Source organism: Parasteatoda tepidariorum, chromosome 9 (genome assembly GCF_982258835.1).
Source record: "Parasteatoda tepidariorum strain Cologne lab strain chromosome 9, Ptep-v5.0, whole genome shotgun sequence".
NCBI lineage: Eukaryota > Metazoa > Arthropoda > Arachnida > Araneae > Theridiidae > Parasteatoda > Parasteatoda tepidariorum.
This window is the reverse complement of record NC_141763.1, coordinates 34,838,722-34,863,936: the sequence shown is the minus strand read 5'-3', so window position 1 is coordinate 34,863,936 and position 25,215 is coordinate 34,838,722. Positions and strand designations below refer to the sequence as shown.

Sequence of the window (25,215 nt, the reverse complement as noted above, 5' to 3'; positions counted from 1 at the left end):
GCGAAGGCAGTTCCGGGGGTTGGCGAGCACCAGCGAGCAGGGGGCGAAGTCTCCTAGTTATGATGAATTATTACTATGCGTCTCATTTAATGGTTAACAAAAAAGTTGCCAAGTCAGCAGGCTACTTTTTTAATGCAGCAAGGTGTATTTGGTAACTATATATGCTAATCAGAGTGTAATGCCCTCTATAGCAACTGCGCAGTAAATTACCGGGGATTTGCAAACGTAGTGAGTAATACACTTTCAATACGCATAAAACTCAAATAATAATATTTTAATACATATTTGATATGCAAACTGAAACAATTAAAAAATTTTTTTATCTTTTCACTAAATAATAATACAACAAACAGATAATAGATTAAAATCATTGAATGTTTTTCATCCAACAAATTCAAAAGTGAAACTTAAAACATTGTATTCGTTTCAATAAAACATCCTAAAATTTAGTTCAAAATATTGTAATAACACCGACTGAAAATTTTATTAAAGTAAACAAATTATATAAACTGTCTATTTTCAAATATTTTAAATTAAAATATCATTGTATTTCAGAAACAGCATTTTTAGTACTAATGAAGCAATGACATTTACATTGTTTCTACATAAGAATTATCAGTACTAAACATTTCACTTAATTTTAAAACATTTTAACTCAATTTATATTTAAATCTATATATTTAATCTTGAAAAATATATGTATTTAAAAATATAGATTAAAATTTGCTTACAACCATAGCAACTGGTTTAAGTTTCTGTAACAATAATTGAATATACTTAATTTGATTAAATGTAAAACATGTTGATGGCACTGTTACAAAGAAATTAACAAGTCGTCTTACTTCAGTTTTTGATAGCTTAAGTTTTTTTCCTCGAGGGAATACTAATTTATCCCTAGATTACTTTCGTTTGTTTTAAAACCGGTTAGTAGATTTTACATCTGCAAGCTTATTAACTCATTAGAACAACTGATCAAAATTTAAACTTCAATGCTAAGTTGCGGTTGTTAATACAAATAGTAAAAATAAAGTTAAAAAACAGAACGAGAAAAGTGTTTTGAATTCTACAGTTAAAAACTATGAATAAAATAAAAAAGTTGTCGAAGTCATAAATTGATTATAGCACTGAATGTGGCGATCCATCTTCATCTTGAGTCGTAATTTTGGGCATATCAATAGTCACAGAATGGGAATCGTATTCATCTTGAGCAGCTTGTATTTGATCGGGCGTATATTCATCTTCAGAACTGTCATCACTGCCGAGAGAACAGCACGATTCGTATCCTTTTAACTCACAATCTTTGCGATGACCCTGAGACTTAACGACACGATTAAGTTCTTCTAATACTTTACTCGCTTCAGCGACTAAATTCTGCACGTCATCGAGTTGCGTGGTTGAATTAGCATCACTCTCATCAACGCGCTCTAAACTTAATGCGGAAACGACCCTTGAAGGTTCCTCTGGAATCGACGCCAAAGTCAGGGGATTCGGATCTGATTCTATATTCTGATCCCGTTCCAACTTTTCTTCTAGATTTGAATTTTCGTTAAAATTAGCCACAACTGGGGCCATGGCTGCTGCCATAGCTGACACTATTCCACTTCCTTCACAGTCCGGAAGACTGCCATTGGGAATATTGTTATTCTCAGCCTGCTGGACATCATAAAGTTTATGTCTGTGTCGGCTGATGCTGCTAGGATGAAATGATATGCTTGAAGCTCGACTGTGCGCTGGACTAGTTCTTTTTGTCAAGCTTGATTTTCTGCTGTCTGCAGGAGTGCTTCCACGTGGTTGTGCCAATCTTTCCATGGTCGCAGTATATGCTGGATTAGTGTGTCCTTGAGGATCTTTCGTACTTTCAGACTTGGTAGATCTTCGACGTATACTCTGCCCGAAATTAGAACCGAAAATATTTGCGAGAAATGACGGTCTGTAACGTACTCCAGCCCCTTGCTTTACAGAATCACTAGGGTACATATTGGCATCACTGTCTTCTTCTAACACAAGATCCATTGGAAGGAATTCTGCATCAGCTGGATGGACTCTACAATAGAGAATCAACACAATTAGAAAATAATTTGATGAAAACTTAGATATAGTTGGTTAATTCTATTAGTACGTTGAAATCGAAAGTATATCCAGTTAACAGAACGTTTCTGGTTAGTATTTATTTTAAATGCAAAAGTTTTTTTTTTAAATTCTAAACTACTCTAAACAGATTCATCGGATATTTTATACTCCAAATAAACATTTTATTTATTTATCGCATTTTTATCATATTTTTTTTAAAAATTAATTATAAGTCATTATGAATGTTGCAACTATCTCAACACATTTAGTTATTGTTCTATTGTTTGGTGAAATTAAGATTTAGAGGCATAAAATCTTGTGTTTGTGCGATGCGATCCTTACCATCGGAATCACAAAGAACATTAGATGTTGTCTCACAGAGATCCAACCGCAATTTTTCTAAACCATTATTAGAACGCAGATAATTATCAGCAAAACGGAAGGGGCTTTTTCCATATGCGTTGCTCCAAGCATAATTTGTTTTTAGTATTAAATGAAAAAAGAAAATATGTATATTAGATAGAGTTAATAATAATAAGTAATTAGAGAATAATAATAATAGAGCAATAAATAATAATTTATAATAATAATAGAGTTAATAATAAATGTTTTAATAGACCCAGAGACTTTTCGAACAAACAGTGTAATATCATTGCAATTTATCTTAACCAAATTTTATCTATTTTCTCACAGCGGAGTAATTTAGATAATAAACTCAATTAGTATGAAGCAAAAATTAGCAGCGGAATGTGTGAAAAGTTTTAATTTTTGCAGATAATAAGCAATTAAAATGAATATATCAGGTAGTTTCAAACGGGAAAAATTTTAAATTCGGAAAGATAAAAAAAAAAAATTTTTTACGAGCTTTAAGTACCAAAAAATTAAAGGAAATATATCTAGATGTTAAAACTAACTTAATTCGTACAATTATATTGAATCCAACAGCCTTATGAACTATTTACTTCTCTCCACTTTTTTAATTTTTCCCGGTTGAGGGCACCACTGTTTATATATATATTTATTCAACTCACTCTAAATTGAAAGCAGATCCCAATTGCGGATTATCAATATTTTTGGCTGATATTTTTGTTTGAGGCAATACTGGTAGTAGCTCATCCCAAAACTTGTCTTTGCGCAACTTCGGATGTTTAGCATGAAATTGATCCACAACGACAAATACTACCTATAAGGGCAGAAATTAATAATGAAAAATGAATATAATAAAAAGAGAAAAGCCAACGTTAAAACTCACAAATACAAGAGAATAGGAAACAAATTTCGATGCTACATTAGAGGTTCATCTTTATACAGTATAATATTTAAAATTGGCGACAAATATGAGGTATAAAGTAAATCAATAATAATGAACTAGCCAATAAGAAATTTGGAGTTGAAGCGAAATTTTTTTCTCCTTTGATAGAGAACTAAAATAAATATTTTGTAACAAATGATATTTTTAAAACCCTTTGTCAGAACATAACTTTCTTTTTTATATGATCTTTAATATGGCAGTTTAAATTATTATATGTAATAATGAACAAAATTCTATTTAATAAATCACAAAAATAGTAAAAACTGCATTTTTTAAAAGCACGGAAATACCGTAGTAGTTGGAGGGTATGATGCAGTATTTAAAAATCTAGAAGACAGTGGAGGTGTCTACGTTGGAAATGTGTTTCATCGATATTTATCTGTTTATTACTGTGACACTGAATATGATGCTCTAATGTGGCATTCAAGATTCTTTACTAATTTCAACTACTGCAACATAATATTTTTGAACTTACATGTTATTTTCGTTTTTAATATCATCATCACAATTTTTTTCTCCTTAATTTAATGTGATTAAAAAATGTTAATAAACCATATCCCAGTTCTGCAGTTTCAATAGTAAAGTATATTTTCAGTAGTAAAACTATGATTGCACTTACATGACAATTACGATCCAAACACCAATTAAGTTCAAAATCATCATCATCTTCACCATAAGGATTTACAATTTGCTCAGCTACCTGATATTTAAGAAAAAAATTAAATTAATCAACACAGTCAAGAAACAAAATAAAACATCAGGGTTTCCATGAATCTATAAGAAAATTTATAATGGTTGAAATGTTGTAGATGTTAGTAAGAGTTACTTTTTTTAAGATACCACTTCAATGCTACAAGGAGTCTATTTTTTGTAGGGATACATTTCTTTACAAAATAAAAATAGTGATGATCACAGGTGCATTAAATAATCGAGATTTGTCTTTTTTTTTCATAACCACTATCTAATTTTTCTAAAGAAACCGTATTGTGCCTAATATAGATTTAAATACGTAGAAAATAAAATAATTGATCAACGACTTAAATATAAATTTATGTACAGTAAGTGATGATTCCTAAAATTGGGTACTTGCAACTTGAGAAGAAGCCGATCACTGAGAAGCAGACATGTGACCTCAATGTCACCTGATCGTTTATAAGTAAGATGGCGTGATATAATTGAGCTCTACATAAATTAAAATGTTAAATAATGTGAAGTTAATTGAATACAACGCCGTATCACATGTTGAATTTGTTAAAATATAATTCTTTTTTGTCTACGTCTATTACTTAGATTTATTATTTGTTTATGTATTTTATTATAACCGTGATATATTTTTCTTTTGTGTACCTGGCAACTTCAGTGCTTAGTTAGTTTTTTTTTTTAATGTTCTGCATGGCTTCATGCCTGTCTTTGTTTTAAGTATGAAATATATGATGAAAGAATATATCTCTAAAGAGAATTGATACTTGATGGACTAGGCTTACTCGAAATAGATTGGAAAGATCTTTCGAGTAATTGTTAACGTAAAGAAAATCCGCTTTTCCACAACCAATCTACCTACCCACACAGGATTGCCAGACTGAAATTTTAAAAAAAATACTACAAATTTATTTGAAAAAATATTACAAAATGTTACATATTTTTAAGAGGCATCTACAGTAGTTTTTGGAAGTTTGAACATGAGTAATTTTGTAAACGAGTCATTCATTATTAGTTATAGTAAATCAGCAGCTTCAAATTCTATGAATTAATATATAAATCTCTTTAATTGCGAAAGAAATAAAATTGCATTAATTTTTGTTTCGGCGTCTCTCTTTTAATGATTTCTCTATTTGAGATGATTCAGATGGTGACATCCTTGTTTTGTTTACTTCTTGATTTTGTTTAATTCTTAACGCATGAATAAATAAATTTACTATTATACACAATGAAGAGAAGTTGTCAAGACATGGTAATAGTTCTGCTAGAAAACAAAAATATCGTCAAAGATGAGAAAAAGATGATAGGTTTAGCAAGTCGTTATCTCAAGACAAAACTGGAAATGCATTTTGCAAAGATTGTGGAGCATCTATAATGCCGCGTAAAGCTAGTCTTTTGCAGCACGTAAAAGCTAACACACATGTTGAACACATGAAACATTTTTCGGAACTCATTCTATATGCAAATTTTTGACAACACCAGTGCAAGATAATATTAAAAACGCGGAGCTAAAATTTTACGCAGCTTTTGTAGAACACAATATACCATTCAAATTCATGGATTATCTTTGGGACATAATATAAAGTTCGCTCCCAGATTCAGTAATTGCTAAAAGATTATCACGTAAACGAGCAAAAGCAATGCCTTTGACAAATAAAAGTTTTAAGTGTGCACATGAAGAAAAAAAAACGCTTTTAGACATCACAGGTGCTAATGATATTTCGAAAGTAAAGTATTCAATTATAGTAGATGAACCTACGGATATATCAGTTAAAAGCAATAATGCTATTGTTATAAAATATCATTCAAAAGCTGATGAAACTGCTGACACGAAATTGTGAAATCTTGTTGAATTAAAAAACGAAGCTGGGGGATTTTTTAATTCCCTCTCAACAGAAATCCTTAACAATGACATGCAACTACATACTTTTCTGCAGACACCACCAATGTTATGTTTGGTGAGCACAATAGTGTTGTACAAAATCCAAAAAATGAATTGCCTAATTGCATATTTGTGAATTGTGTTTACCACCCAACTGTAAGTTAAGCATGTCTAAAATTTCCTAGAGATATTGAAGATTTGATACATGATAAACATAATGATTTTTCCTACAGCTCTAAAAAAAGAATAATTCAAGGAATTTCAGAACTTCATCAATACTCCAACACAAAATATCTTCAAACTATATAATTCTCTCACTCAACTATATATAGCTCTCATTAAGTCAATGTGTCGACAGGATACTTGGGCAGTGGGATGCTTTACTGCTGTATTTTACAGAACAACTTTTTAGTGAAAGACTAATGGCTGTAGAGAGACTTTAGGGTTTATACATGAATCCATATAAAAAATTAAATCTTTACTTTATTAGTCATGTTTAGAGCATCACTAATAAATTGTTGGTAGTTTTTCAAGCACAAAATTCTTTTATTGACAGTTTTTATAAAACTATGAGTGAAACTTTTAAATCCTTGTGCAGTATGTACATTGAAAATTGGTTATCAATCGTAATTGGTTGAAAATCGCAATTTAATAATTCAGCGAGCTTATAAAGTTAATCGCCAAATCATTAAGTGACGATAACAGCAGTTTACATTCTTATTGCTGTTTAATAAAATAATTATAAGAGAGCAATTAGCAACATTTTTCGTTCTTATTCTTTGTAAAAGATTTTTTTTGATTATGTAACATAAGTTAATCAATCATGATGTTAAAACAAACACAAACCACCATATTAATATAAAACTATAAATAACAGAATTAGGTGATATTTATGTAAAAAAAAACTTTTCGCAAAAACTTTAACCCCAGAGAAACTTTTTACCTTCAACCATCCAACATAGAAGAAAAATTGCAATAAGGTGAAAATGGGAACATAGAGATCCGCCTGGTGCTTGTTGTAACCACGTACTGGATCTAAGTATTGCCTTCCCACCATCAGAGCCAAAGCATATGAGTATGTTGCTATCGTCACTACCTAAATGAAAAACACTCCATAAGTTTTCATATTACAGCAATGCAAGTGCATTGGATTCGATAAAACATCTTAAAAAAAGGTAGAGAACTACAAAGTAAAATTTGTCGATTTTCAGTCAATTTCGGCAACTTTTTGATGGGCTCAACACGGCTTTAACTATAATAAAGTGGCGTATAACATAAGGTATGGTATTCCATGATGCTAAAGAGTCTAATGCAACTACAATTAATGATGTAGAGGGGAATTTTTCCTCTGATTATACTACAGATATACAAGGAAATTGCTGTATTTTTCTGATTGGCATAGTTAAGAGGAATGATTCATCTAGAAATAGTGAAGCTCATCTAGAGCTTCACAACTCAGGATCGGAATCCAGTTTTATTTGAGAAAAAAAATGCTGTTTTTTTCGGACCTAGTAACCAGACGCATGATTAAAGTTCGAAGTTTTGTAAAAGTGTGAACGGGAATTTAGTTTACACATCTCAGCTTTAATACCTTCTAAAGTAAAAAGACTTTTACCTCAGTTCAAAATGGAATTAAAAAATTTTCCAACTTCAAAAGACTTAAACTCATATTTGCATTTCGCCCAAAAGACTTACGTGCCTTTAGGAATAGATACATTTCCTAACATTCTCCAATAAAGAAAGCTCAAGCCAGCTGCATTGTTGATTTTAAAGCAGATTTTAGACATTTATCTTCTAGAAAACTTCGATTGTGATTGCTACTGTTTTACATAACATTTATATACTGTTTTAGATGATTTATATTTTTAGATATGCAAATGCAGTTTAGTGCAATTTTAATATGTTAATTTTCACTCAGCAACAACATTAAAATTTGTCGAAGCACACTCTTATGTATTTATTCGGGAAAAAAAATAATTTGGTATATAAAATAAGTATTTAGCACATACACACAAAAGATAACTACTATGGAAATCTTAGTAATTCACTTACTATTAACCTTGTAAGCGAACTTATACCGAATTTGTCACTTACTTGAGTATAAACTAAAGGCACGCTGATCCAATCAAAATTAAACATCGATCCACAAGCACTTCTATATCGCACAAATTCCTAAAAATATACAAATATAAATTAAACATATCAAAAAAGCTTTTTTTGCTCTAGTGTAGTTTTTTTTATTATTTTTTTTACAATTCTTATTTATTGTCCTTACTTCATTAAACAGAATAAAAATGAAAGTATATGTATGTGTTCGTATTTGGTTATCACGGATTTGTTTACTTAGTATTAATAATTAGAAATTATAATATTTCGAAAAAATACAATATTTCGAAAAAAGTATTGATAATTGTTACTCTTGCGCACTTAATACAAATTTAAAAATTTGTGAGAAATACAATCGCAATTCTTATTAGTTGTTGACTTGATTTCTGGTAAAACTTGATTCAACGTTTAACATCGCAATAGCCGAAATAATTCACGTTCAATTCTGAACCACCGTGAGGCATCGATTTATGGCACGCAGGGAAAGGTGAAGAGTAAAACAGTACTGGTTTCTTTTAAATCAATTTCAAACATTCTTTCCTAAGTTTTAATATTCGTTTTAAAAACATAATTCTTTCAAGAAAAAAAAATTAAGCTAAAATTGTATTTGCATGTCAGGACGTGAAAGTCCGATCGGATAAAAATTTACTCATATTCATCAAGTACAAAAATAGTATATAAATATTTTAATTGATAATACTAACTGTATTTCATTTTAAAATATCGTTGAAAAAACTCGAAATATTTGCATGTTTATTAACAAAACGGTAATTTGATCTAATTTTTTAGCACTCCTGTAGAGATGCCAACTGCTCCGGACACGCCAAAATAATTTTAAAAACGGTAAATAACAGCATATTAAAATTTGCTAATATTTGACTAATTTTGCTTACTTTTTAAACATGGTTTACTATGATAAAGTGGTGAATATATAAGCCTAAGTATTATTTAGAAATAGTGGTAGATAACAATCTAATAAATTGAATTTATTAAACAAGGAATCACAATTAATAAACTATCACTCAATGATATTTATTCGCTGTCCGGAGCAAGTTTGCATCTCTGCTCATGCACACCAAGAGCAAAAATAAAGAGTATACAAGGCAATAATGAATCAATTAAATTATAAATAGATCTATTTTTTTTTAAGATCAACATTAACTATACACAGGGTCATAAGAATTTAAGACTTATAAACCTCTGATTTTTCTACTTATGGTTACTCTTATGTAAAAATGTTGCAAACGAATTTAAGTTTTTCGCTTTCTCATTCGAATTACATTAACACAATTACTGATATCAGCCACCTAATTAAATTATAGTCGTAATTTAAACTATAATTTCAGAGATTCTTTTTTTATACACAAAAATACAGAGATTTATTGTATCGATGTCAGTCGAGCAACTAATAGTGCACATATCGAAACGTTTTGAAATATGAATAAAACTTTAAATGAACTTTTCTTAATTTTTCATAACCAAATTTATGCTCACATATGTCAATTGTTTCGCGTTGCAATTTTTTTCGATGACGAGTTTTGTTTTATGATATATTGGGTAATAAACTTAAAATTTTTACATACTGCTAACAAACCGTTTAACAAAACGGTATCCTTTATTCTACCTTCCTTCCTGGCTCTCATTGCTAAGGAACTGAACCATTGAGCCGGAAGCCACCATTTTCCATATGGAGCATCTAGTTTTTCAAATATAGTTCTTTCCTCCTTGGTCATTATACCTAAAACAATCGAATAAACATATTTCTTAATCAAATCAATATAAGATAATTTTATTTTTTAAAAATATACTCACACTTTTTAAACACTCTATGATATATCCCTAATTTTCGATGCTATTCATTGAAAACTTTTATTATCAAAGCTGTTTTTTTTAGCATTTCCCAAAATTAAAAGAACTTGGCAAAATTAAAGCTAAAAAATCCAGTAATAATTTCAATACAGAATTTTTAAAATATATCTTTGATACTAAATTTGGTAAATCTTACTCTTTGGTGGAATGGGCAACTCCATAATCTAACATAGGATCCCCTTTATTGCAGATTTGATTACAGAATCCAAATCTGTTCAAATTGAGGATTTTGAAGTTGCCTTCTTCCCATGGCCAGGTTGAGGAAAGGTCGAGGTGGGCACCATTAACTATATTTCTTGAAATATATTTTGCACTTGCGATCTTCGTTTTTTGATCAGATGTATATTTCAATTCAGGTAATGTGTAGTTATTTCTGGCTTTTACGCCAAAAGCTAATTCTTCCATCAAACTTCCTGCACAAGAACACCTAGTTAACTAACACTTTGGAACTCCCATTCTTCTAACAATTTTACGAGATATTGGATCATTAAAGGTTGGAAAATTAATCGTTTCGTTATTAAAAACAAAACTTATATATACGGATGTTCCATTTCCACCTTTATCTCGAAATCGAACTTGATTCTTAGTATTATCAGCAATGTTTGAAGCATCGGAAGTGGATTTGGCCAGTTTTTTAGTAGCAAATCTATTAAGGTTTGATTTGCTCTCTTTTCCCGTGACTTTCCACCGAGAGCTGATACCTTTTCTCAATTTAATGATTTTATTCAAGCATTAAGTAGAACTAGGAGGCTCCGCCCCCTGCTCGCTAACCCCCGAGAATTGTTACGCAATCCTATGTGGTTCACGCCGTGAACCATGGCTCGCTGCGCTCGCTCGCCAATGAACACAATGTTCTAGCACAAAGACATAATATATTATCATCAAAGACATAGTATTTTATCATCAAAGACACAGTATTGTACTTATGTAGAAGAATTCTACCAATGTTCTTATTGGCTTTTAAAAAAGTATATTAGCTATTTAGATTGTACATGGTGAAAAAATCAAAACATTAGCTAAATAAGAAACATATTAGCAAAATAAATTATCAAATATTGCTTCACTAATATTCTGCATTTTAAAGCGTGAAAATTCAATGCGTAAATAAACGCGAAATATAAAAAAATTCAATGCATTCAATACAAACACTTAGACGTTTAGGTAGCTCCCAGTAGAAAAGTATCAATTCAACAGCGGCCTTTTAAAGCATTCTCACTTCAATTAATTAATTAATTCCTAATTGAGTTTAAATTAAATATTGTCATGTTTTTAGAGCATGAATCTGAATTGAACAACCTGATAATGCTCACTCTGGTTATTGTTATCTGGTTGCTCACTACGCGCTCTTGCGCGCCGAATCCAATCAATTAAAAATGAAAACTGTTGCCAGCGCGAGAAAAGAAATATCATCGGTTTTATTGATACATACATAGGTACGTATTAGCGTTTTATATAATATAGATAGATTATAGAAAGAAGATGTAGGATACTTTACAATACTCTTAACAATTTTACTAGTTTAAATAACTCTTCGTCAAAACAGCTTGGTTGTATAAAAATTCAAATAAAGTCTGAGGTTTGCCAAAAAAATTAAAGTTCAACCCACCATCTACCCCATGGTGGAGAGGATTCTGGGAGAGGTTAATCGGAATCCTTCAGATCTCTTGACTCGTATCTGTGGCTGTTAATACATTATTAACAATAGACTTTTAACAAACTTATCAGAAGAATATGATTAGAGAGCTTTACCACCTTACTTAAAGATTTCAATGTCAAGGATGCACCTGATCTGAATAAAATTGACAATGCTCATATAAATAAAAGGTATGCATACATTTATATGTAGAGACAGAACAAAGAAAGATTTCGAACTAAATATTCCGGTTATCTCTTCCTAAAAAACACGACTAAATCAAAGGGTGGATAAGTTGCTTAATTGGTAGGGAGGAGAAAAGGTGGCTTCACTGACTATTAGGGAGAGTTACAGATTTCTATCCTGAAAGAGATGAGTGAGTCAGATTGGTGAAATTGAAAACGTGCTAGAAAACTTAACTTAAAACTATCGAAACACGGTATACCTTAAAAGACATTGAAAATAAAACTTAATATTATCTTTAGATAGACCTTATCTAATGAATACGTTTCTTATTCTAGTTTACATTTAAATAATGCTTATTATTGATATTTACTCCATACTTTGTTTTTATTAATTTGAATTTTTTATTTCAATGAGTTTCAATCTTGCAGTAGATTATTGTACGCTTATGACATTTTCAGTATTCTTCAGTTTTTTTCTAATATTTACATTTTCTCGTTCTTCTCTCAACTGGTAAAATAAAGTGAAGAGAATATTTTGAATACAGTAGAAGAAATTATTTGACACCAAAAAAAGAGAATGATTATGAATTTGTGTGAACAAAGCGGTTTTCTGGAGAAAAAAAATAGTGTAAATAAATTTTAATACCTTAAAACTTCTTACTTGTCAATTCATAAAGTTGTCAATTTTCATAACTTAAAAATTGGTTATTATTTTTCAAACAATTCTACATTGTGTATATTAGCCGACCGGCTTGTGTAGGGGGCAGGGAACTGTCCTTAAATCAGAAAGGTTCTGGGTTCGAATCCCGGGCAAGGCATGGATGTTCTTTCCTTCTCAGTACTATCTGTCCTCACTGTGGGAGCGACGTTGGCCCACCTAATATGGTGGCCCTGAAGGAGAGGCCAACAAAATCGCCCGGCATATGCCTGAATTGACGGATGTTAAAACAGGTGGGCATTAGTAAAAAAAAATTTTTGTATATTTGTAGCAAACAAGGACTATTGCTAAAGATTTGTTTTAATGAAACAACAAATAGCAAAAAATTTTGCCTTTTTGGAAATATATTTTGCTCTTTGGAACTACAAAAATATCAAGTTCCATAAATTGAAGTATATGGATCTGCTTTGTCATTTTATAAGATGAAACTTCCGACAGAGATTACTTTAATGCCCAGCAAGATTTACTGATCTGTCCAAAATAATAGAATTACCGTCTTTTGAAACAGAGGGTGATATGAGTCGAAAAAGCTCTTTTGATTCCTAACCTGTTTTGACATTTAAAAACTCTATTCGATTTTTAAGTTGTTGATGCATAAAATGTAAAAATAAAACAAACATACCAGCTGCAACTAGATGACCAGTGGTTGGAAATCTTTTCTTTACTGCCGTGCTTACGCTTTGAAAAGTTATTGCTTGTAGCAGAATCAAATAACGTCCCAATGTTCTTCGTATCATTCGGCTTCTATCATCTGCTCCATGCACGTACGCATTGATCAGGTAGCATATCCTAAAAATAATTGCAAAAAATATCACTCAGTAATATTTTGTGTTTTATTTAGAGACAGTTTTCAGTATTATTATTTGCTAAAAACTCAGATTCCTATGACTAATAAAAATAGAGCTAGTAGTATATAGCAGAGTTGGCCAAAAATGTAATCGATTACATTTTTTGATTACAGTAATCAATTACTTGTAATCATGATTACAATTTTCAAAAATTTTGATTACAGCTGTAATCATGATTACAATATTGATTACAGTAATCAATTACTTGTAATCGTGATTACAAAGTTTGATTACAGCTGTAATCATGATTACATAGTCGATTACAGTAATCAATTACTTGTAATCATGATTACAACTTTCAAAAAATTTTGATTACAGCTGTAATCATGATTACAATTTTGATTACAGCTGTAATCATGATTACAATTTTGATTACAGTAATCAATTACTTGTAATCATGATTCCAAGCAATTGCGATTACAAGTAATCACAACAAAAACGATTACGAGTAATTACGATTACAAGTAACCAAAATATATATGATTACATGTAATCATGATTACATGTAATTATGATTACATGTAATCTAAATACACGATTACAAGACTATTGTATTCTTATAAATGATTATATTTTACAGTAGATAGTAGAATGTATTTTATAATGATACATTTTGCACGTATTAACATGTACTGCATTTTGTACGTATTTGTATGCGTACAAATGAATGTAACTAAAATTTATGTACATATGATTTTATCTAGTGCATATGTTCAGACATTTTAGTTTCACACACATGTACATACACTTATATTGTAGGTATAAAATATATGTACGTATGTATATAGATAATAATTACGTATGTACGTGCAAACAATGTAGACATGTACATTTATACACAATGAATATATGCATTTTATGCAAATATTTGTGTATGTAAAATGTATATCTATGTTCATGCACGCATGTATATACAAGTACTTGTGTTTGTACGAACATACATGCATTGTCTGTACAATGTATGTCCATTGCATGCATGTGCAATTTATTTATGAGCAGTATAATATATGTATGCATGTACAATATAGGTATATCTGTAGGATGTACAATATATGTATGTATACATGTACATGATATGCATGTCCAGTGTATTTATGTACATATACAAAATATGTTCATGCTCAATGTATGTATCCAAATATGCATAATACATTTGTGTACGATTGTACGTACATTGGGCGTATTTATATTTTACATATATTCATACATACATTCGACATGCATAACGTACGTACATACACACATTTGAGATGCATATATTGTACAGATGTATATACATATAGCGTACAGATGTATATTCATATAATGTACATATGATGAAATGAACATATAATGTTCATATAATGTACATATGTATGTACATATACAGTACATATGTGCATAAATATATTGGGCATAATTCTTTCGTACAAATTTTACATGTGTACATGCATGCTATCCCTATCTATGCATATGGAGCAATGTATATATGTCCAATGAATGTATCCACACATGTACAATACACGTATGTTCCATGTATGCATATCTATTTGTACTATATATGCACGTACAATACATGAATGTATGTACATACATTGTACATGCGTACATACATTACACGTATACATATGTACATTACATTTATGTCTAAATATGTGTACAATGCAATAAATAAAATGCATGTAAGTTAACTTTTAATGACTCAAGCAAGTTAAATGACAAAATCAAACGATATTTAAATTTAGTTTTCAGCTTTAATTGTTTTTTCTCATTTTGAAATTCTCAGAATAAAAAATTATTTTCAGGTATTTTCATGAAATGTTTGACAATACAGATTTATTTTTTTTATAACATAATGCATAATTCATAGAAATTTTTTAAATGGTAAGAAAAACGGTAAATTTTATGTGTGGAATTAATATTCAGAAATTCAAAATAAAATTATCGTTTCCTTTCTAAAAAATATGAGGTCGAGTTTCATATGCCTTAGAATAAATTTTAAAACAAATTTTAATAACTTTACTCATATAAATTTTTTTAATGTATGCACAATGTATGTGTATATTGTAATTACATATATTTAAATGTACGCATGTATTTGTACATTACTTGTAATTAACATGTATACGTTGTATGAACATGCGTACATTGTGCATATAACTATTATTTTGTGCATCCATGCATAACATGCGCATAAGTATTAACAAAGTATGTAGTTATACAAGTACATACGTAAATACGTACATAACTTGCGTTCACATATATCGATGTACATATAAATATGCATCTATACATGTACGCATTTTATTTACGCAACTATGTGCATATATTGCACCTTTAAATAACATTCTTACATATTGTACGTAAATACGTACAATTTTATATACATACGTACATTGTATATACGTGCTATTATCGTAAATTTATACAATATATGTACTTAAGTACATAAAAGCATTCAAACGCATAAACATTATTTTCATATACGTTCATACATACATTGTCTATGTATACAAAGATACAAAACATTGCCTTTTTGTACAAACTAACATACATGCGTACATGTATCATAAATGCATAATTATATGTACTAAGCATATGCGCATTGCATTAAGTATATTACAATATAATTATGAATATTGTACGTACAAACAACGTTTGTGCATACATTGTATGTATAGGAATCGCAAATTGTACGTTCATGCGTGCGTACATTCCATGTACATAAAAATATGTAAACACATGAATACTTACATAAAAAATTTGACTCTATACAATCGTAATAACTTGTAATCGTATAGTTTGATTACAAGTAATCACAATTACATGTAATCATGATTACATGTGATCATATATTTTGATTACTTGTAATCATAATTACTCGTAATCGTTTCTGTTGTGATTACTTGTAATCGCAATTACTTGGAATCATGATTACAAGTAATTGATTACTGTAATCAAAATTGTAATCATGATTACAGCTGTAATCAAAATTTTTTGAAAGCTGTAATCACGATTGCAAGTAATTGATTACTTGTAATCGTGATTACAAGTAATTGATTACATAGCCGTAATTATCTGTAATCAATTACAGTTGTAATCGATTACTGTAATCAACGGCCAACTCTGGTATATAGTATATGTTAAACATTAGAGCTTAATTTTAGGACTAATAAAGTTGGCATGCACTAACATTCATGAGAGTTGAGCAAAACATTGTAAAGTATTTCATACTTACCTTCAGTATCAGCCAAAATTTGCCTTCAGAGATATTTTATGAAACAATTTTACAAATATTGGCTAGTATCATGAGAAATCGCAAAGTATTATTTTTTCATCAAAATTTTAAAGCCATGTTATGAAAAATGTTTTAAATTAATTTTATAATGTTGTGAAGAGACATGACTTAGTGCGTAGTTAGACAGCCTTGAACTTTGAGGGAACACGGTATGCGACACAAGCTAAAAATCAAAGATCTGCCTATATACAAATGTTAAATTTTGTAGAATAAGTCATAAATACGTTAAATCCTTTTCTACGTCATTATGGATTTCAAAAATGAAATGTATGACAGGTTTCTTTGCATTAACCACGTGATAAAATGTTATGCTCTGGCATTTATAAAAAAAAGAGTTATGCCTCGAAGTTTACTTGAAGTTGCTTAGACCTATCTTGAGCATTCAAAAGTAACTTTTGTTTAAAACATCTAAATCTATTCTTAAATTGATATATCTGTACTTTTAGTACTAAATGCATAACAAACAGCTCAACTTACCTATCTGGCCATGGTATTGCGTCGAACTGCTCCCACCACCTTCCAATGACAAGGGACACATAAAATCCAAGCACAAAAGACAAAGGTATCAGATCAATAAAATCTTCGAAAAAAAGAACTACTCGTTCAAAGTACCTAAAAAGTGCAAAATTTTAGTTATACTAAAGTTAGGTCAAAATTCAACTATTTAACACTGAAGCCTATTCTCATATTTCATCGAACAAATTCTTGATTTTTTTTGCATGTTTTTTTTTTCTTAGGTAGTTAGAATTGAAGTACGTTCTGTTAGTTTTATTTCAAATATTTCCTTTTTTTGTTTCTTGAATATTTATTTATAACTGACTATTTTTACAGTTCTTTTCTTATTTAATTTCTTTTAGTATGTACTTTTTAACTTATTTATAATTTATTTATTTCTCCTGGTTGAATTTTAGATGTTCTGATTCTGAAATAATTAATTCCTTCCCAGATTCGTTATTTTTTTTACTTCCCGTTTCTTCTATTCATAATATTTCCATTTTTTTAAATTTCTTTTCTAATAGCAATTACAACTTTGAACTATTTTATCTTTTCCTAGAGAATTACTTCCTTACATAAGTTTTCGTTAGAAATACCTTACAAGTACTTTCTTATTCACACGCCTTTCTTTGAATTCTTCGAAATCACGAAAAGATTAGTGGCAAAATGGAAGTGTTAAATTTTAAAAAAAAATTGCAGATCTTCTATATTGTAAAGAAATATTATACGAATAATATTATTAAAAACTTAAGAAATTTTCCGGAAAATTGACAGGAAAAAAGCAGAATTCGAAAGCAAAGATGAAAACTTTAGAAAAGGCACGGTTAGTGTTAGCGGGAAAAAGCATTAAAAGCTAGGTAGGAAAAATCTGGGCATTAAGTCAACGTGATTGCACATTTTAACCATTGCTAATGGAAAACTAATAAGTCAAGCTAATGGAAAACAGAGCTCAGAGATGCCAAGTGCTCCGGACACGCCAAAATAATTAAAAAAAAAAAAACGGGATGTAACTACTAAGTAACTTTTGCAAATATTTAACTATATTTGCTTGCTTTTTAAAAGGTATAGGCATGACATAAGCACAATAAAGTGGTGAATTATATATGCTTACGAATTATTTAGTCGTGGAAAAAAATCTACTAAATTGAATTTATTAAATCAAAAATCACAATTGATAAACTACCACTTTAAAATATATATTTGTTGTGCCGAGCAAGTTACTATCTCTGAGAGCTGTAACGTCACGATCATGGTTTGGGCCATGTCGACGAGTTTTAGTAATAATACATTTAAATAAAATCTTAAATAATTAGTGGTAGATAATGATTCAATTACTTTGATAACATTGTAACTACCTTATAAATCAAAAAGAGTATATTTAACTCCATATCACTATGATTTTCCCCTATCAAACTACCAATTATAATGATCGCAAACTTTTGCAGTTAAAAAAAAAAATTTTTTTTAAATAAACAATAGCACTTGATAATCGGCATGTTTTTGGATATTTTTGCGTTCCAAGATATGCAATGCACACATACTGATTGAAAAACACAAATGCTAATAATTTGAAGGGTGAATCAATAGATTTCTGTTTTATTCTTTGTCAAAATGGATTCCATTTTAAATAAGAACAAAGTAAACAAAATATTTTTAAAAAATTGTTATTCTATTTCTGATTAAGATGTTATGTTATCATTAAGCACTAAATACTTCAAATCTTTGGTTAAAACACTGAAAATACTCCAAAACCCTCACTGGATCGTTTGATCTCACTGAAAAATTATAGTTAGTCATATAAATGCGTTTTGTAGTCATTCTAAGGAAACTAATATACAGATTATAGCAGTGGAGACTTGTTATTAATGAATTCACAAATATAAAACATTTCAAGAGAATGGAGTCAGAAGACCTCAATCTCTATTAATTTTTAAAAATTGATTGAAATATTTTGATGAACTGAACTAACGAGAACAAGCTTTATTCCGCAACCCGTTTATGATATCCAACACTCAGAAATCTCAGCTATTTTTGTTACTTCATTATAATTTACCCGACTCATTAATAATTAGCTTTTATTTATATTGGACACCAATTTTCTTAAGGTTTCTAATGGGTTCAATGACAGTGATTCTCAACATTTTCATATCTATGGACTATTAGAAGCCTAATTAAATTTATGGCGAACCACACACATTTAAATCAGTGAAATTTAACCTCTATCTACATATTAATTAATTAGGGTTAATATTATGGTTGTGACGCCAACAAATATTTAAGAAAGCAATAAAATTATAATAGTAAGTAAAATAAAATGCTGTTGACGCATTTCCTTTAATCTATATATAATCAATAAATATTTGTCTTATAGTTCGAAAGGAAATATTTCGAAAGGGTTAACTTTTTGTCTCAGAATTTTTGTCAAAATAAGCGAAAAATATTATATCGAGAATTTAATAGTTTATGGTTATGAAATACAGCATGAAACACGGGTATCTTTTCTTGCGTTAAAGGTGAAATCTTCGAAACACGTCTCTTTTCCAAACAATTTTTCAAACTTGCACTTATTTAGATCGAAAAGAAATAGTTATTCAGCTCCGAAATTTACAAAATCAATTATTCATAAATAATTGAAAAATCTTAATTTACAATATCAATTATTGATAAGTAACTGAAAAACCTTAATTTACAATATCAATTATTGATTAATAATTGAAAAACCTTAATTTACAAAATCAATTATTGATTAATAATTGAAAAACCTTAATTTACAAAATCAATTATTGATAAATAATTGAAAAACCTTAATTTACAAAATCAATTATTGATAAATAATTGAAAAACCTTAATTTACAATATCAATTATTGATTAATAATTGAAAAACCTTAATTTACAAAATCAATTATTGATAAATATTTGAATATGATAAAATAAAAGATTTTTTTTTCTAAAGCGTCAGAGAAAAATTTATCAAAAGGGTATTATTCCTTCGAAAGACATTTAAATATGAATAGAATATATTTTAGCTATTTGCAAGATATCTTGAGAGTGCCCAATTTACTGTGGTCGAATTTTCATCTTCACGACACCCTTGATTTTGCATTTCATTTTAAAAATTTTGGCTGAAAAGAAGTCAAAATTAATTTCAATTGAGAATCTAATTTCAATAAAAGTTTCCGACGTTTATTTTTGATAACACTCTTTGACAACATTAAATCATCTTACGAACCAAAAGTCAATCGTAAACGTCAGATTGAGTTTCCCTATCCTATGATATTGTTACGCTGAAAATCAATTTCAATTGAGAATCTAATTTCAATAAACGTTTCAGACGGGTTTTTTTTATAACACTTTTCCAGACGACATTAAATCATCTCACGGACCAAAAATGGAACGTAAACCACAGATTGAGTATCTCAATCATATGGTATAGTTAATCTGAAAGAGCTGAAATTGCATACTTTAAAACCAATGATTTATGATGAATTTAACTCACCTTTTCTGTTCCTCGTCAAGGATGAGTCTGTAGATAATACTGAGAAGACTGTATCCTAGTGAAAAAACTATGAATTCCTTCCACAAAATCTTGTAAATACTCCCTTTCCATCGTCCTAAAAGTTTTGTAAATCCACAAAAACGAGTGTTTGCTACATCTAGCGAATAAGTGATAGTCATTTTGACTAGTAAGTAGCACCATCAACCTCAAACAGTTCAAAACTCATAGATATTTTTTTCCAAAGCATGGCTATTTAGAAACTATTGATGAGGTGATAATTTTTCCCCTTTACGCCCTGAAAAGAACAAAAAAAAAGTTAGCTGCTATTTTGAAACTGAAAAGTAACTTATACTTTTTTATAACTGAAGTCTAAAAATAACTAATAACTCTGAAATTTCAATTGTTATCATTAATCTAAATTTTAATAAAAATTAAGAGCATTTTCCGTAAGTTATGCCACTTTATTTGTCAGAAATGAAGGATAATAAAAATATCCACCTTTTTTCGTAGTCTGCGAGTAACACTGATTTAAGTATAGTTAACGAGGATTCAAGAGATTTTTTTAAACTTATTTCTTGCAATATATAAAATAGGTTTAAAATAATTTTATATTTTTACATCTGAGATTAATTTACATGCCGAGCTTTATTAAAGAAACAATCTTTTAATTTTGTTTATAAAATTAAATACAATATTTATTACAATTTCAATAAGTTAACTAGATGTTTTAGCTATTATAATCTGCGATAAATGAAAAAAATAAGTTAAACAGTGTTTTCTAATTTATTCTTGATATGACAAAAATTCTTCAGTTTTCTTTTCTATTAGACAGTCGGGCATTTGTTAAGAATTCAAAAGCGTAAAAATATGCTTAAAGAACATTTTAAGATATTTAAAATGGTAAGACATTTACTCACAAAATATAGTGAATTCAGATATTCAAATTTCGAAAGAAATGATTAATTAATCTTATTTATGAAACATAAGAAAAATCTCCAAAATATTATATACATATTTAGTTTTCATGACGATAATTAATAATAAAAAATATATTATAATAAATACCAACCACTGAAAACTACCAAAATATTATCAATTCATTTATCTTTCAATAATGATAAGTCAGACATTTGTAATCCAATTTTAAAAGATATAATTGTAAAGATCTAATTTATAAAGATATATCTTTTACAATTCTAATAAACTTAGAAAGATAAGATAAATTAATTTTACAGACATAACAAAAATCTCCAAAATATATATTATATTTTAAATATTTTATTTTTTCAAACATATTATTACCAAAATATATTATTTTTCAAATTATATTATAAATTTTCAATTGCGAAACTTAAAAAAAAAATGTAATACTATAGTAGCAACTACTGAAAATCATCTTAAGGTCATTAGTTAATCTTATTTTCTAACACCGATGAATCTGATATTTTATATCATGAATTTAACTTATTTCATAAGCAAAGGCACAAAAAATCTCCAATAACGAAATTTCTAAAAAAAATTTATTATTTAATTGCACAAATAGCAAACATCAACCACAATAACAAACAAAAACAGAAATTAACCACTGAAAACTACCTAAAGGTCATCAGCAAATCTGTTATCTTCCAATGCTGATAGGTCTGATATCGTAACTTAAACATTCGGCAGAAATGAAATGAAACGTTTCTTAGCACCTGGGGATTTTTCTAGTGCAGTCCTCACTTAAAATTATGCCCATCATCACCTTTTTTTCTTTGAACAAGGACTGATGCTTTCTTAAGAAAACAAATACGCAGCAAACTTTATCTCACTCTTTTTTGGGTATTTATCTCTATCTTACCTGTTGAGTACGGGGAGTTAATGAGTATCAACCTTTTTTTATCCTTAACCAAATGTTTACTTCACACGAAGTATCTTCTGTGATCATTTCAGAAATCAATTGTTTGAATGCATTTGAAAGAAACATCTGATGCGCTGATGGAGTCCTTTGAACTTAGTCCTTGATTTTTTAAATAAAAAAAATCTTGATTATTGTCCTGGGAACAACCTCATGAAAGTGTTGGTCCTTTTAATAAAAACAGAATTTATAAGCTAAAATTAAACTACTTTGAGTGAAAATTAATTCATAAATGTGTTACAAGTTCTCCTTTAAAGTGTAGTAGACCAGGTGCAAATGATAAGATATTAAATGTAGTGGTTTGAAAGTAGGGTACGTTCTCCCGATGGTATTTTCTAAATCTACAGGTGAAAACACGATTAAAGCTGCGAAAAATGGGAATGCAATTAAAGATAATTACTTTTTATTTTTCAACCCTTTAATGCAGATGGGTTTAATGGGAGTTTGAAAAAAAAATTTTTTTTCATTCATATTCAAAAATTTATCATTAGTTGATTTTCTAAATTAATAAAATTTTAATGATGAATAACTGTTTTTGAAAAATTATTCTTTGGAAGTGAGCTTTGTCTGGAAGGTTTTTCCTTTAAAACAGAAAAATACAGCGATTTTTCGTGCTGTATTTCATAACCATAAATAATTAAAATGCTAAATATAATATTTTGCTTTTATTTTGACATAAATTAATACAAAATAATGAAAAAAGTATGAAAAATGTTTAATAAAAAGTTTGGGTCAAGGAATTAAAGTGTTAACAATCGGAAATTTTTTACCATATAGTCGAAAGAATAGTACACTGTTTAAAAATATGCATTTTTTTATTAATAAAATCCAATGTGTGAAAGAAATCAGTAGAACAGTTATTGAGAAATGGCAGTTAAACATGATTTATTTTAATAAAAAATTATATATATTGTGCCCTTTTTATTTCTCTAGCATATTCAAACTATTTATTTGAAATCTTCGATTTTGTCACTTATATGTCAAATATATAGTTAAGCACAAACTTGTACCTAACAATTTTTTTTAAACTGGAAGTTGACTAAAATAGTTTTGCGATTATCAGCAATGATGTCTTAAATTTCGGAATAAGTTCCAGCAATTTTGAGACACACAAAAATTATAATTTGCTATTATTAATACAATCAGAAAAAAACCGTATTTAGTGATCAAGAATTTCCAACACCCCACGGCGTTAAAGGTAAGGAAATAACAATTAAAATAATTTTTCAAATTTTGCTAAGCATTTAGTCACAAATTCACCTATCAAATGGAGCTGGATACCTAGGTCAAACATGGCCTTTACCTAATCATCAAGTCCATTACTCCCATTTTACAGATTTAAGCCCGAAGGAAAACCAGCTCTTTCAGCAGAAATAAAATAATAATTACGACTGAATAACTGATACATTTCAAATGTATCAGTTATTCAGTCGTAATTATTATTTTATTTCTGTTATATTATTATATCTATATATATTATTTCTATATTATATTATTTTATTCAAATGATTTGAATCAGCGTAGCTAACTCTGAGGGTTATATTCTTTATTATCTAATTAGGTACTTAGTAAAAATTAAAGGAATGAAGAAAATAGTCACAGCATAGCTCTATTCTAAATACTGGTAGTCAAAATCACTTGAAAAATGAATTTATTTAAAAAAAAAATTATATTTATGTTCAGCAAATTAAGTTGATTTCACATAAAAATTGCGTTATATTTGAAGTTAACTGCGGGTATAATATTTGTTTTTTTTTCTCCTTTGAATAATAAACCAAGTAACAAAATTATGAATCAAATATTTATTTACTTACCACTATTTAATTAAATTGCAACATATATAATTTTAAATTCGCAAATTTTTAATAAATAATTCCTTATAAAATAAATTTACAATATTAGTGATCACTTATTTATTACAAAAAGTAAAATTATGACAAATTAGAAATAATTCTTGTCAGTGACTAAATTGATATTGTAACCCTGAGCATCTCAATCTTATAAATTGAAAATAAGCGACACCGACCCAAAAAAATTTTTTTGAATGAATTATTCTGGGTAATTTTTCATATTAATTATGACGTTTGAGGCAACGAATATCTGTTTCTCGAAATTCTAGTGACTAAACAGATGGTTGAAAGAATCTAAGGAATTGCAATAGGAGTTATTTTGAATAACAGATTAAATTTGTCTCAATGTTTTACTTTAAACGCATGAAAAATAAACAAAATTTAAAATAAAAATATTGATGGTTGTTTTTGAGCTCTGACGACTCATAGGATGGGAAACTCTAACTTAACCTTTAAATAATATTGTAACTACAGAATATTGTAAATAAAATTTAGCATGATTTATTAATTATATAACATACAACTTGAACTAAATTAAGGTATATTATTCATGATTAAACCTGACGACAAAGAACAGAGTGTATTTTCAAATTCGTTTATAAATAAATAATAACTAGATAAAATATAACAAATATTTCAATATTTAAATTTAAGATTAAAACTTGTTTTCAATATTTTTTTTAAATAATTTTTTTAAATATAAGAACATCTTAACATTATTGTAAAAGGTAGGTTAGATTTTAAATAAAAATAAATTAAATTTCGCCTTAAATTATTCAGATTGATATCCAAGTACAATCTGTAAATTTAACTACTTGAAGTGACATTTTTTAATTGCAAGATCATATCCCAAGAAGCTGTGCATTTGGTAGAAAAT

General features: G+C 28.7%; 1 protein-coding gene across 4 annotated transcripts in view; it reads right to left on the bottom strand.

Annotated features, from left to right (window-relative positions):
- Positions 1-259: 259 nt before the first annotated feature.
- The window catches only part of LOC107453046 (bestrophin-4), a 29,302-nt gene continuing 4,346 nt past the window's right edge, over positions 260-25,215 (bottom strand). For 3 of the 4 annotated variants that reach the window (XM_043048704.3, XM_043048702.3, XM_043048703.3), the window contains exons 2-10: positions 20,592-20,886; positions 17,077-17,211; positions 13,097-13,263; positions 9,653-9,807; positions 8,058-8,135; positions 6,907-7,059; positions 4,002-4,082; positions 3,102-3,253; positions 260-2,044 (exon numbers count right to left, since the gene is read on the bottom strand). In XM_043048704.3, the coding sequence (XP_042904638.1) occupies positions 1,117-2,044; positions 3,102-3,253; positions 4,002-4,082; positions 6,907-7,059; positions 8,058-8,135; positions 9,653-9,807; positions 13,097-13,263; positions 17,077-17,211; positions 20,592-20,770 (2,028 nt within the window). In that variant the 5' untranslated portion in view covers positions 20,771-20,886 and the 3' untranslated portion in view covers positions 260-1,116. Of the gene's footprint in view, positions 2,045-3,101; positions 3,254-4,001; positions 4,083-6,906; positions 7,060-8,057; positions 8,136-9,652; positions 9,808-13,096; positions 13,264-17,076; positions 17,212-20,591; positions 20,887-22,187; positions 22,499-25,215 lie in introns of those variants that run through there. The other variant, XM_043048701.3, reaches the window with a different exon arrangement.